Consider the following 15,360-nt stretch of genomic DNA (forward strand, 5'->3'; position numbering starts at 1 on the left):
CATCCCCTACATTGGCAGGTGGATTATTTACCTCTGAGCCACCTGGGAAGCTCTTGACATTAATCAAGACACTTCTTTTTCAGAGAAGAGCAAACTCTTCTAAGAGAGCATTGTGTAATAGAAATATAATATGAGCTAAATATGTAATTTAAAATTTTCTGGTAGTCATATTTTAAAAATAAAAAATAAACATGAAATGGATTTTAATAATATACTCAATATAGTATATTCAAATATTATCACTTCAATATGTAAGTAATATAAAGCATTACCACTGAGATTTAATTTTTACTGTGGTCTTTAAAATTCACTGTTTATTTTATCCCTCTTGCACTTCTGAATTAGGGCGAGCCACATTTTTAGTGATCAGTGACCACATAGGCAAAATGGATACTGTATTAGATAGCGAAGGCCTAGGATGTTTTCATCAGATTTCCCTATCCTCTCACCAGCCCTGTATCCTTCAGTTCAGTTCAGTTCAGTTCAGTCACTCAGTCACGTCCGACTCTTTGAAACCCCATGAATCGCAGCACGCCAGGCCTCCCTCTCCATCACCATCTCCCAGAGTTCACCCAAACTCATGTGCATTGAGTTGGTGATGCCATCCAGCCATCTTATCCTCTGTTGTCCCCTTCTCCTCCTGCCCCCAATCCCTCTCAGCATCAGGGTCTTTTCCAATGAGTTAACTCTTCGCGTGAAGTGGCCAAAGTATTGAAGTTTCAGCCTCAGCATCAGTCCTTCCAATGAACAGCCAGGACTGGTCTCCTTTAGGATGGACTGGTTGGATCTCCTTGCAGTCCAAGGGACTCTCAAGAGTCTTCTCCAGCACCACAGTTCAAAAGCATCAGTTCTTCAGCGCTCAGCTTTCTTCACAGTCCTATATCCTTCAGTTCAGTTCAGTTCAGTTGCTCAGTCATGTCTGACTCTTTGCGACCCCATGAATCGCAGCATGCCAGGCCTCCCTGTCCATCACCAACTCCCAGAGTTCACCCAGAATCACGTCCATTGAGTCAGTGATGCCATCCAGCCATCTCATCCTCTGTCGTCCCCTTCTCCTCCTGCCCCCAATCCCTCCCAGCATCAGAGTCTTTTCCAATGAGTCAACTCTTTGCATGAGGTGGCCAAAGTACTGGAGTTTCAGCTTTAGCATCATTCCTTCCAAAGAAATCCCAGGGCTGATCTCCTTCAGAATGAACTGGTTGGATCCTTGCAGTCCAAGGGACTCTCAAGAGTCTTCCAACACCACACTTCAAAAGCATCAATCCTTAGTGTATCTCAATTCTCTTTTTCTTAGCACAGTTCTAAGACTGATACTGTTGACTATTGGGGAATTGTTGGTTCTTCCCATGCAAATAGGACATCTCTGGTTTTAATAGTCACTTCTTTGTTTACAGCTTACATGTAAGGTGTTTGTTTCTGTGTGTGAGTTTTGGAAATTATGTGTAATTCTTAAGTATGTTGTGTAAATACACACAACATGAAATTTGCCATTTTAACCAATTTAAGAGTACATTTCAGTGCCATTGAGTACATTTCTGTGTTTTGCAGCCATCACTACCATCCATCCCTAAAATTTTTTCTTCTTCCCCAACTGAAACACTGTACCCATTAAGTATTTCTCGCATACTTCCTTCCCTTAGTCCCTGGAAACCACCATTCTATGTTCTGGCTTTATTAATCTGACTACTCTAGATATCCCACATAAGTAAAATCATAAAATATGTTTCCTTTCATACCTAGCTTAGGCTTCCCCTGTGGCTTATTATTTCATTTTGTCTTTAGGTCCTCAAGGTTCATCCACGCTTGTGTTAGGATTTGCTTCCTTTTTAAGTTGGACGATATTTTATTGTATGCAGATACCACATTTTGTGTATCTGTTCATTGGTTCAACCAACCAAAGGTGCTCGTACCTTTTCACTATTGCAAGTAATGCTTTTATGAACATGGCTGTGTAAATACTATTCACACCCTTGCTTTTATTTCTCTTGGGTGTATATCCAGAAGTGACATATCTGGATCATACGGTAATTCTATGCTTGATTTTTTGAGCAAATCATTGTATAGTTTTTCACAGTGGCTGTCCATTTTAAATTCCTTCCATCAGTGTACAGTGCTTCCAGTTCCTCCACCTACTTGGCAACACTCATTACCTATTTTTTTTTAAATAGGCATCCTGAATTTGTTTTCATTTCCATTTTTTGATGACATTAGGGATATTTAGTAGAAATGAGGCCAGCTTGGATCTAGATTAATGTATGGAAATAGCTTTAAAATTGTCTGGTATAAGACAATTACTTGCATCACTTATTTGATTAATTGTTTTTGTGCTTTTATTAAGAAATTTTGATTAGGACTTTGAAATCCTACACTTTCATTTGGCTCTGCTACTATTCACCATCTGATTTTAGGGAAGTCACTTAATTTCTTTCATATTTAAAAAATGAGGATAGGAATTTCTCACCTACTTTATTCACCTGGTTATTATATTTAGTTGGTCAATTTAAAATGGCTTTGAATTTCCACCTGGGCAGGTTTTGGTACTTTCCAGCAAGATCCAGGAAAATCTTCACAATCAAATGCCAGCTTGGGTTCTATACGAGAATCTCATCCCTCTGTGATCATTCAGACTGAGAAGTCAGTTAATCCCAGTTAGGGTTAAATGTAAAATTCTGTCTGTTGTTACAATTCATTTAAAGACACTTTGACTATGAAAATAAATAAATGGCTTTGAAGACTCTGAAATAATAGGTTTATTGAAGGGATTAATTCCGTGAACAGAGGAGCCCGGTGGGCTACAGTCTATGTGGTTGCAAAGAGTAAGACTGACTTCTTGTTGTTCAGTCCCCAAGTTGTGTCTGACTCTGCATCATGGACTGCAGCACACCAGGCTTCCTTGTCCCTCACCATCTCCCAGAGTTTGCCCAAATTCACATCCATTGAATTGGTGATGCCATCCAACTATCTCATCATTGTCACCCTCGCCTCCTTCTGCCTTCAATCTTTCCCACATCAGGGTCTTTCCCACTGAATCAGCTCTTCACATCAGGCGGCCAAAAGTATTGGAGCTTTAACTTCAGCGTCAGTCAGGGTTGATATCCTTTAAGACTGACTGGTTTGATCTCCCTGCTTTCCGAGGGACTTTCAAGAGTCTTCTCCAGTACCAAAGTTTGAAAGCATTAGTTCTTCAGCACTCTGCTTTCTTTACTGTCCAGCTCGCACATTTGCACATGACTACTGGAAAGACTATAGCCTTGACTATGTGGACATTTGTCAGCAAAGTGATGTCTTTGCTTTTTAACACAGTCTAGGTTTGTCATAGCTTTCCTGCCAAGAAGCAATTATGTTCTAATACCATGGCTACAGTCACCATCTGCAGTGATTTTAGATCCCAGGAAGAGGAAATCTGTCACTGCTTCCACCTTTTTTCCTTCTATTTGCCATAAAGTGATGGGATTGGATGCCGAGATCTTAGTTTTTTCTTAATATTGAGTTTTAAACTGGCTTTTTCACTGTCTTCCTTCACCCTCATTAAGAGGCTCTTTAGTTTCTCTTTGCTTTCTGCCTTTAGAGTGGTATCATCTGTATATCTGAGGTGTTGATATTTCTCCCAGCAATCTAGGTTCCAGCTTTTAACTCACCCAGCCAGCATTTGGCATGATGTGCTCTGCGTATAAGTTAAATAAACAGGGTGACAATAAACAGCCTATTGTACTCCTTTCTCAATCCTGAACCAGTCAGTTGTTCCGTACAGGGTTCTAACTGTTGCTTCTTGACCCACATACAGGTTTCTCAGGAGACAAGTAAGATGGTCTGGTATTCCCATCTCTTATAAGAGTTTTCCACAGTTTGTTATGATCCACACAGTCAAAGGCTTTTGTGTAGTCAATGAAACAGAAGTAGATGTTTTTCTGGAATTCCCTTGCTTTCTCTGTGATCCAACAAATGTTGGCAATTTGATCCCTGGTTCCTCTGCCTTTTCTAAACCCAACGTGAACATCTGGAAGTTCTCTTCATGTAATCCTGAAGCCTAGCTTGGAGGATTTTGAGCATAACCATACTAGCATGGAAGATGAATATAATTGTCTGGTGGTTTGAACATTCTTTAGTATTGCCCTTCTTGGGAATTGGGATGAGGATTGACCTTTTCCAGTCTTGTGGCCACTGCTGGCCTCTCCAAATTTGCATATTTGATAGCATCATCTTTTAGGGTTTTAAATAGCCCTGCTGGAATTTCATCACCTGAATATGGACTGGTAAATCAGTCTGAAAGTATTAAAAAAAATCTAAAAAAATATATACAATGTATTTTTGGCATGCAAATTTTAGAGATTATCATTGTGATTATTGTATACATTACAGTAATTTTGGTTTATATTTTGGACACATAATGCACTTTATAGTACAGTTATGCTTTGTTTTCTTCTTGTATTCTGTGTCATCATTTTATTATGTACCTTTCAGACAGAATAGCACAGTTATGGAGTGTTGATACAACTATCAAAGAAAGTTATATTGGGAGGAGAAGTGTTTTGTTTCTTTCTTGGCTTTCTAATTAGATCATATTCATTTAATTACCTTTTAATTCTAAAATTTGATTGAGATTTATACCCCTTGACTGGAATCTGAGAGCCTGAAAGTAACAATGAAAATTGAAGCCCAAGAAATTAACTGAAATCTGTTTGTTTTATTACTCTTAATTTTCCAGCTAGTTTGAACAGTTTTTTTCAAACCTGGAATTTTACTACTTCATTTAATGGAAAAAAAGGAAAATTTGTGATTGAATTGTCCTTAAAAAAGAGAAAGTTGCACACTTTGCTATGACACTGGTGACTTTTACTGTTTTAGAAATTGAAAAAGTTTAGATGCCAACTTGGAAAACTCTGGGGACTTGTTACTTGGATGGCCAGCAGGATTACATTATTAGTAAAGTTATTTGCAATGATAATTATAATGGCAACCTTTTGTGTTGTCACAACTTAGGTATTTTATATGTAAGTGGGAAATAGCAAAAAAAGATAAAAGTTAAAAACAAATGTCTTGGGTAGAGTCTATGCCAGAAGGAAACTTTAAAAAGAAATTACAACACTAAGAAATTCAAGCACAAAAATTATAAAATATATTATTTAATGGAAATTAAGAGTAATATTCTTTGTGTCTCTAAACTGAAGTTTAGAAATTTGCATGCCAAAAATCTATTGTTTATAATTTATTAGATGTTTTCATTCTTTGAGACTGATTTAGCAGTCCATAGTCTTTGTGACCACATGGACTGTAGGGCGCCAGGCTCCTCTGTCCATGGAATTTTCTGGGCAGGAAATACTGGAGTGGATTCCCATTTCCTTCTCCAGGATCTTTCTGACCCAGGGATCAATTGCGTCTCCTGCATTAGCTGTGCTGTGTGCTTAGTCACTCCGTTGTATTCCACTCTTTGTGACCCTATGGACCGTACCCACTGGGCTCCTCTGTCCATGGGAATTCTCTAGGCAAGAATACTGGAGTGGGTGGTCATGCCTTCCTCCAGGGGATCTTCCCAACCCAGGGATCAAACCCATGTCTCGTGCATTACAGGAGGATTCTTTACCATCTGAGCCACCAGGGAAGCATTAGTAGGTGGATACTTTACCACTTCCACCACCTGGGAAGCCCCAGGTCAGGTTTGGGGATTTTCACAGCTGATTAGGTGACAGAGTAGGGAAAAACTGCTTTATGGCATCATATAAATTGCTTTCCAGTCCAATCACTTCATTACATCTTCTGGATTCCCATGTGCACTAACCAGTTATAAACACATGGTTATATATTTTGCACACATAAACATATTATTTAGTTTGGGGGATTTTGACACTTTCCCTATAACAGAAATATATGTAAGAGACATTAGGCTTGAAGAATTTCAAGATTTCAATAGAATCTTACACAAGGATCTTCTGCCTTTTGTAAAAGAAACAGACTCTTGAATTACCTACTGGTACTATCTGAAAATTACAGGATCTATTCTTTCTAAACTAATTTCCTCTGTACACTTTGCTAGTGAGGCCAAAGGTAGTTAGTCCTTTGAGGATATTGGAGGGGTCATTCAGTACAGTAACTAAAATATTTTAAAATCTCATTTTAAAATCTATATAATACTTGTGTATGATATACTGAATCAACATGCTTTTATATATATTTTATACTAACCTCAGTGTGGTTCAGATTTTGCTAGCATCAGCATCACCTGGGCACTTACTAAAAATGCAGAATCTAAGCCCATTATAGATCTTCTGAATCAGAATTTGCATTTTAATAATACCCCTATGTGATTCAAATGCACATGAACATTTAAGAAGCCCTCCTACTGAGATGTTGCAAGAAACCTATCTCCTCATCATTGAACTAGTCTGAGGAGAAACTTACTTGTCTCTTAACTCTCTTAATTTAGTTTTGTATTTAGAATGTATCTTCAGTAGAAACAGTTTATCACTGTGTTCTCTGAAATCTTTTATTCAGAATTTTCATGAAGAGATCAGCTTCTTCATTTTTCTTATACATCTTTAGATGCTTACTAGGTGTCCGATTGGACAGAGCTAGAAAGTGGCTAAGTGTGGAAGTGGACCAGACAGTGTGTCTCCCAAATGGGTGCTCTTAACCACCATACAACATCTATTTATTCATGGCCATGCTCAGGTTTCTAGTCCCAGGGCAAAGCCTATAGGAAGAAGCAATTTGATTGGAAATAACATTCAGATGGCCAAGGTATTGTAGTGATTATTCAACAGATGCTATGCTAAGTCACTTCAGTCGTGTCCGACTCTGTGTGACCCCATAGACAGCAGCCCACCAGGCTCCCCCGTCCCTGGGATTCTCCAGGCAAGAACACTGGAGTGGGTTGCCATCTCCTTCTCCAATACATGAAAGTGAAAAGTGAAAGTGAAGTTGCTCAGTCGTGTCCGACTCTCAGCAACCCCATGGACTGCAGCCTACCAGGTTCCTCTGTCCATGGGATTTTCCAGGCAAGAGTACTGGAGTGGGGTGCCATTGCCTTCTCCGATTCAACAGATAGGGGTATGCAATTGTTGTTCAAGTCAAGGATGAAACTATCTCTTGATATTTAAGTAAATATTTCATATGCTCATATACAGTCACATTTGTCTCACAACAGTAAAATGAATCTGTTTTAATGTACTCAATATGCTGATAGATACTATCTTACAAGAGTAACTGTGAATTGAAAAACATTGTTCTTTCTATGCAGTAATCTAGCAAGATCTGCGATAATTCAAAGATGACTGAGCTTTAGAGCCAGACAAAACAATAGACGATAAAAAGAACTGTTTTATATAGATGCAAACTGAAATCTCAAGGTTGCATAATCATATTTCCTATTGATGAATAACTAAGAAGCCACAGACTGTTCATTACCTTAGGTGAGGGAAATATGAAGAAATTGGAAAAACTGTGTTGTTTTTTTCTTCTCTGCTCTGTCTCCTATTATCATTTCTTATATAGGATACCCTGAAACTTGGCACTAAAATTTCAATTGATACAACAGTATCATATTTCTTGTAGTAAGGTAAAGATTAAAAGATCATGTAAATAAGAGGTTTTTTTTTTTTTCCCTACCAGAACTAGATTACAGACTAAAGTCTGAAAAACAAGGTATCTCTTTCCTCCCTTTAAATGTTATACTCCTGATGTCTCCTCTAACTCTAGATAAAAATCCTGTTACATAGGTTAGTAGACAGCAAAAACTTATTAAGCCTTATCTATAAGGAAACAGAAACCACTTATATGTCTGCAGCTCTGGGAGACTTAAAAGGGTGTGACTGATAGAACTAGAAGAAAATTGTGTATCCATTAAATATTTTAAGTTAAGACTCGTTTTCATGGAAGAAAAAGAGCTAGTGATGAGAGTGAACACTAAATAAAATCAAATCTGAGATGTTTATTGAGGCTGAATTTGGTGTCCACTATTGTTGTGAATAATTAATGTGATTTTTGCCTTCCAGTGTGTATGTACAGAGAGCCATCACTACATGAAATTGGAGAAAAACAAGGGCGTTCAAGGAAAAGTTCTGGAACACCGACCATGAATGGAGGCAAAGTTGTGAATCAAGATTCAACATAGCTGAGAACTCTTCCCTTCGTCCCTCTCTCATCCCTTCCCTTTCTCCCCCTGCCCTTTACCCATTTCCTTCCAATAAATCCACCCAAGGAGAGGAAAATAAAATGGCAACCCAGGACCTAGTGGCTAAGATTCTGCACTCAAAATCTTCCTTTGTGTAGGACAAGAAAATTGAACCAAAGCTTGCCTGTTGCAATGTGGTAGAAAATGCACATGCACAAAGATTAGCACACCTAAAAGCAGAGGAAAAAATAATCAAGACTCCACAAGCATTAAAATAAACTGTGTTGTTATTAATAGAGGACTAATTGTAATGAAGACATAAATATAATAAACATGAAATAAAGTCATTACCTTAAAGAAAAGGGTTTTGGAGAATTGAACTTACAAATTGATGTAATATCCTAAATGGCTTAAACTCTGGATAATGCTGTGATGTGTGTTTTGAATTTGTATTTTCTTTGGGCATTTGGAATTGACACAAAATTGCAGTCTGTTTCCAGGATTTTTTTTTACCATAACATTGAACATGTATGAAGTACAGATTCTTCTAGTGCCTATAAGGTATATAGCCAGGAATCATTTAACATCAAGAAAAATTTTATTTTAAAATTTTATTCCTGAAATCAATATTTAAGATTGTTTTATGCAAAGGATTGTCATATGTTGAATTTAGTGCTATTACCTGATTTCATTCCTTCCTAACAAGAGTTTCAGATTCTCCTAGAAGATTATCATATTTTTTTCAAAAGTATTAATTCAGGAGCTCATTTTTTTTTATTTAGTCACTTAGAAAAAAATTTATTGTTTTAAGATTGAAGTAACTTTTAGGAAATTCTTTGTTGTTTCCATGCCTTGGCAGTGATATGTAACTTATGTGGTTTTACCATTTGATCTGATTTTTTTGTTTTTTTACTTTGTGGACACCTTTAAGAGTGTAGGTAAATGTCTAGCTGTGTTAGAAGAGAGTTTTATACCATTTCTTGCAGCAGAAAAGAAAGAAAAGGTGTTTTACATAAGGAAATAAATCCTAAGAAGTTGGTGCAAGCAAGCTGTATCAATATTTGCCTTTGTACCTTACTAAGTTTTCTTGTATGTAGCATTTTCCAAACTTCACCAAGGAATTGGGAGGCATGGCTGTGAAATTCTTAACTTACTATCTTATGAAGCCAGTAAACTGTTTGTTGCTAGATAGCCTCATTTATAAATCTAATTGAAAATAAGTCTGTCTCCTAGAACACAGAAGGAAAATGTTATACCCTGGATTTTCAAGGGCCATTGAGAAATAATACTGAATTAACAGCCATGGTTCCGACTTGTGTGAGTGACTTAAAGTAATAAAAAAAAAATAACTGTAAGACTAGGCAAATGCATATTTAGGAATACTGAAATGTTAGAGAAGAAATGAATACAATTGCCTTGGGGAAAAAATAGATCTTCTTGGTCCTACAAATCAGGAATGGTGTAGAGACATCCAAATCAAAACAAAACAAAACAGAATGTTAAAAAATATATGCAGATTTATGGATGTTATCAATGAGAAGACTTAGCATGTTACTTCTCCTATAGCTCTTCCGTCCAGCATGTATTGTTCCAAATACTCCCTAAAATATACACTTTGCAGAATCTCTAGGCCCTCACTTTAATGACCTTGTCATTGGTTGCTGTATTCTTTCAAAGTCACTGTAATTTCCCTCACTCCACACAATCATTAGTGGTCGGTGTCCTTCACCAAGTATTCTATTTCTCTTATCAGGAGGTGAGCAGAAAATGAAATGAAGGAATTCGTGTAATCAGTTGCAAAGAATAAAAGTTATGCATCTCGGCAAGGATTTTGAACACACGTCTGCAAGGGATATTTGTTTAATCAAAATATTTGAAAAGTAAGAAATAAAGACATTTAAATTAAATAAAAGAATGTTATTCTTCTAGGAAAAGAATGCCCTTGTAAAAAGAAATACAGCTCTAGTTCTATTTCTCCTTGTCACTCTTGATTCAACTTGATTATAAACACACCTGTCACTTCCAGGACCAATCAAATTATAAGCACAAAGTCTTATTATTTTTTTTGAAAAAATAAAAAGGAAGCTTCTACAAAATGGCTCCCAGGCTCATTTAGCATAAAATGACTTGAGCTTTTTGGTCATCCACACATCCACACATATACACACATCACAAGCTTACAAGTGACACAGTTGACAGTTTCACAAAGTGTTCTCAATTACACTGACGATTTCATGATAGAATATATCTTATCTAGTTCGATATTATGGAGAATATGATAGAGAGATGAATCTCCAACAAAATTCTTCCCTTTATTTACAATGGCTGTTTATCATTTCACGTCTGGATGCACAGCTTCCCCCTTTCTGAAAGCACTGGAGACAGTTCTAACTACCCAATTTGTATTTTGTGTTTCTCCATATCATTTAAGCAAATGCTCACCATGGTGAAACATTTGGAGATTGGCTTTGTTAAGTTATACTTAGTTTCAGAAAATAAATTGTTGAAAATCTCAAGTTCTTTAACAGATTAACCTGACAAAAGCTATGGTTTAGAGCACAGGGTGAACTTTTGCCTACCTGCTGCTTATTTTTTTAAGTATGTAAAGCCTTTAATAGAAGAATTCAGTATTCATTATCTAGGTTTTTTAAATATTACCAAATATATACATATTATTATTCTATTCCCTCCAAAAATATGAGCCATTTTAAATAGTTTGCTTTTCAGGTTTATGCAAAATAATTATCTTGATTTTCATCGTCCAATTTCTGGGTCTCAATTCACCCATTACTTATTCTCCTATAATTAAACTTGTTTTTTTTTTTTTTTTTCTTAAATGCATTGGGATAGTCTCAAGAAAATTATGACTTTCAAAAGCTTTGTAATTGACTATGTAAGTATAAGGTAAAATGTGCTTATTCTGAGTCCTTATTGTATTGATAACATGTTTCAAAATCAGTGGGCTTAAGAATGAAAACAAAACTTTTGAGAATCTCACAAAGTAGTTTTCTGGCCAATATACCTTACTAATGATTAAGCTAGAAGTCTGAGCTATAGAAACAAAATGGTGCTGAAGTTCCCTCGGCTAACTCAGAGATTTTGTGCTTCAGGAAACTGGAGGACAGCAAGTCAACTTATCCTTGATCATGGTAATAGTTTGAGTTTTGAATTTTGCATATGAATTTCATAGCACATTTTCAGTTATTATGGATTAGCACAATAAAAAGACATTAATTTGACACAAATAATGATGCTTTATGGGCCTCATTCTAATCTAGATAGCTGTTAGAAAAATTGTTCTACTAAAGAAAATGACAATGCTCTTGATAGGTATTCCATGCAGATGAGTGGTTCTGCGGTACCACTACAAGAGATGAGAGTATTAAGACAAAAGTTAAGGATGAAGAATCTTACTGTGAGTTGAAAAGTTTGACAGTCCTAATTTGGGACCAATAATTCCCTGGTGGAGAAGCATGACTACATCAACAGTTAATTTTTTCAACGTGAACCCAGAAATAGAAAATCTATTATTTCACCTTCAAGGCTTCATCTCTAAGGTCACGCTCCAAGAAGGTTTTCCATGATGTTGCTCAATTTCATCTGCACCAGGTGAAACCCACTCCAGCATAAAAACCCCCTGCTTATTTTAGTATCAAAGAAGGCTGAGGTTACTTCTCTGTCATAAACCTGTAAATAGCATTTTATAAATCAAAATCACCTTCAAAACAGTGGATTGTTCTACAAATATATATGTGTATATATACACATTCTTCTGAAATAAGGATATATTCTATAGAGTTTTTATTTGATTTGTGTTCTTTCGTCATAGGTAATTACAGATAAAGAGGTTTGAATGCAAAACTTTATATATATACATATACATATATATAAGTGTATATTTCTAATGGTAGTATAAGTTGCCACTTTATAATAAAAAAGAAACAGGTGGGAACAATAATCAAAGCACACACTCCTTCAGAATGTCAGTAATTCTGAATCCCTTCTTTGATGCAGAAATAGCTATTTTTTATTTCTAAAAAGGGATTTTAAAGAATTGTACTTCCTGACAGATATCCTGGTAAATCATATCAGATTGAAAATTTATACTTGAGGGCAAGAAAAAACGTGCTAAATGCAGATATTCATTTTTCTGGAATTTTCCTGGAACCCAAGTTAAAAATCAACATTTAAAATCTAAATTAATGTTCACAGATGATATATTGAGCTTCAGTAACAGAAGCAAAAATATATTTAACACAATGATAATAAATTTAAAATAATGTCATAGTAGAAACTGCATCATTAGACATTTTATTAGTTGGAAAGAATGAGTGGATGTTTTTTGTCTTTGCTCTAAGCACAACCTAAGGACTGTGGCATTAATTTTTTCTTAAAGTTGTTCAAAAGTCCAAAATATACTCCCATGAATAGAGCGGGTTTTAGGCTCCATTAAATGTTAACATCTTAAGAAATTATTGAGACTGAAATGTTTAATAAACGCATTATATGAGAAACCAAACAAATTAATGTTTTGTTTTTACATTAAACACAGATTACTCAAATCATTGGTTTTTTGAGATCGAATTTGTAAAATGTTTATACATCACAACCTTCCTGAAGTAAAAAGCAATTAAAATCTTGAGATGCGTATGCATGCAGAGAAAATACTTGCACATTTTTTTCTAACATTAAATTTATTTGGGAAGTCTCTTTCCTTTTAAAATGCATCTTATAATATGTCACTGAAAAAGTGCTATGTCTTATAAAAAAATCAAAACTGGATTTATGGATGGAAAATGAGTCAAAATTTTTATTGAACACTGGTTATAAGTAGAAATTACCTTCTAAGTTAGAAGCTACTTGTGGTAAACCTAATATTTTCTTTTTGAGAATTAAGAACTAGAGCACATCCATTTAGAGCATATTCATTTATTCATAATTTACTAACTAGACCCTTAGTTGAGTTTAGGGATCATAAACTAAATTATGATCTCAAAAAATCCAAGAAAGGCAGACATATAAATAACGTAATACCCAAATGTAAGTACTACAATAGTTATTAAGATTTTATGTACAACTGATGTTGCAACAATCTAGCATAGATGAAAGACAGGGGTTGGAAAGGGGATAGATACTGAGTAATCAAAGATACCAAGGGGCCCCACCAGTAGAGGAAATAATTTGAAGAAAAGTTATAGAGAAACAAAAAACACAATTCGGAAATCCTTGTGAATGAAACAAAGAATGAATGTTCAGAGGAGATGTGGGGGGACTGAGTTGAAAGAAATAAAAATTAAAAGTTTTTCAATGTTTCATCACTGTACTCTTTGGATCTGTTAGGACAATTCTGCTTGCTCACAGCAGAAGGCCCAAACCACACTAGTCCTTTGTCTAGAGATCACAACATCATTACCACAAATGCTGAATTTGTCTGTAGTTCTAACTGCCCACTCCATGTTTATAACTTCCTTCTTCTAGTTCAGAGATAAAGAATTTGGTAAAGAACCTGCCTGCAATACAGGACACCCAGGTTTGACCCCTGGATCAAGAAGATCCCCTGGAGAAGGGAATGGCTATCCACTCCAGTACTCTTGCCTGGAGAATTCCATGGGCAGAGGAGCCTGGTAGGCTATAGTCCATGGGATCAGAAAGAGTTGCATATGACTGAGCAACTAACGCACACACAGAGTTCAGAATTCTTTTTACAAGTTGCAAGATATGAAATATTTATATCACCTATTCTCTCTTACAGTTCCCCAGGAAACATCTCCTTGAATCTGACTGGCCCAGTTTAAGCCATGGGTCCCCATACAATAAACCACTGTGGCCTGGAATTTGAGACATGTCGACTAGTTCAAATCAACCAGAGCCTTCTTCTAGACTTTTAGGTTGGACGTACTTGTCCAAAGATACAGGTCTGCATAGACGAGGGGTGACTGTTTGAATGAAATCCAGAGTCCATTTAGCAAGAAGATGTGGAAATGCATGCTATGTAGCAAACTTTCCATTATCTGTTAATGAATGTGTATCCTATCACAGCTCATTGGCTATTCTAAAAACTGGCAGAGAAATGCAAGTACTAATGAATTAAAGCTGCAGCCATAAACCATAGGGAAGACAAAGGCAACTGAAGCTTCAGTTCCCAAAACATTATTAAATGTCTGCTATGCAAAAGGCACTGTGTGGGTCACTGGGGAAGATATAAAAGAGCTGCAATTTTAGATTATGAGAATGACTTGCTGTCTATTGCCCTAAGAAGGCAGACAAGATTTGCAATTTTAAAGAAAAGTGGCCCATTTGACAACTCAATATACCTGTTACTGGCTTCCCTGGTGGTTCTGCTGGTAAAGAATCTTCCTGCCAATGCAGGAAACACAAGAGCCTCAGGTTCGATCCTTGGGTTGGGAAGATCCCCTGCAGGAGGGCATGGCAACCGACTCCAGTATTCTTGCCTGGAGAATCCCATGGACAGAAGAGCCTCATGGGATACAGTCCATGGGGTCGCAAAGAGTCAGACATGACTAAATGCACGTGCACACACATACATACACACACACACACACACAGTGCCTGGTATGTCCAGTGCTTTTAGATGACTGTCAGAGGACTAGAAAAGCAGTTTGGCTATTGTAAACCAGAGGTCTATATCATATCTACTTTTCTGTTTCTGTAAAAACACTGTTTGGATGAGGCCATTAAAAAATTCATCTTAAAATATCTGTCAATACTCAGTCTAGGTCATAAATTCAGGACTATTTGCTATTTCAGAATCACCTGGGGTAGCCATGCATAACATTCTTGAATCCTCTGTGCAGATTATAGCCTATGTTTGAACACTCTGAATGATAATTAAATATATTAATCTCTCAAGCATCATATTCCTTTTGGGGACAGTACTGGTTTTATAAAGTTCTTTCTCATATGAAGTAACTTGTTCTGTAGTGTCTACCATTCTTTTAAATTTCACTCTCTAGGGCTATTCCAGTGACTCAGTGGGTAAAGAATCCACTGCAAATGTAAGGAGACACAGGAGATGCAGGTTCAACCCCTGGGTCGGAAAGATCCCCTGGAGAAGGAAAGGGAACCCACTCCAGTATTCTTGCCTGAAAAATCCCTTGAACAGAGCAACCTGGCGAGCAACAATCCCTGGGGTCCCTAAAGAGTCAGCCACAACTGCGCAGCTAAGCACTCAGGCACTCAGGGCTACTCAATGTTAATTTAATCCTCCACCTACAAGAAAGGCTACAGACATT

At 36.6% G+C, this 15,360-nt stretch overlaps 1 protein-coding gene across 5 annotated transcripts in view; it reads left to right on the forward strand.

Annotated features, from left to right (window-relative positions):
* The window catches only part of FGF12 (fibroblast growth factor 12), a 615,850-nt gene extending 602,430 nt beyond the window's left edge, over positions 1 to 13,420 (forward strand). For all 5 annotated transcript variants that reach the window (XM_019958105.2, XM_019958099.2, XM_070789979.1 and 2 more), the window contains one exon: positions 7,989 to 13,420. In XM_019958105.2, the coding sequence (XP_019813664.1) occupies positions 7,989 to 8,107 (119 nt within the window). In that variant the 3' untranslated portion in view covers positions 8,108 to 13,420. The remainder of the gene's footprint in view (positions 1 to 7,988) is intronic.
* Positions 13,421 to 15,360: the final 1,940 nt, after the last annotated feature.

This window comes from Bos indicus, chromosome 1 (assembly GCF_029378745.1).
Source record: "Bos indicus isolate NIAB-ARS_2022 breed Sahiwal x Tharparkar chromosome 1, NIAB-ARS_B.indTharparkar_mat_pri_1.0, whole genome shotgun sequence".
Classification (NCBI taxonomy): Eukaryota; Metazoa; Chordata; class Mammalia; order Artiodactyla; family Bovidae; genus Bos; species Bos indicus.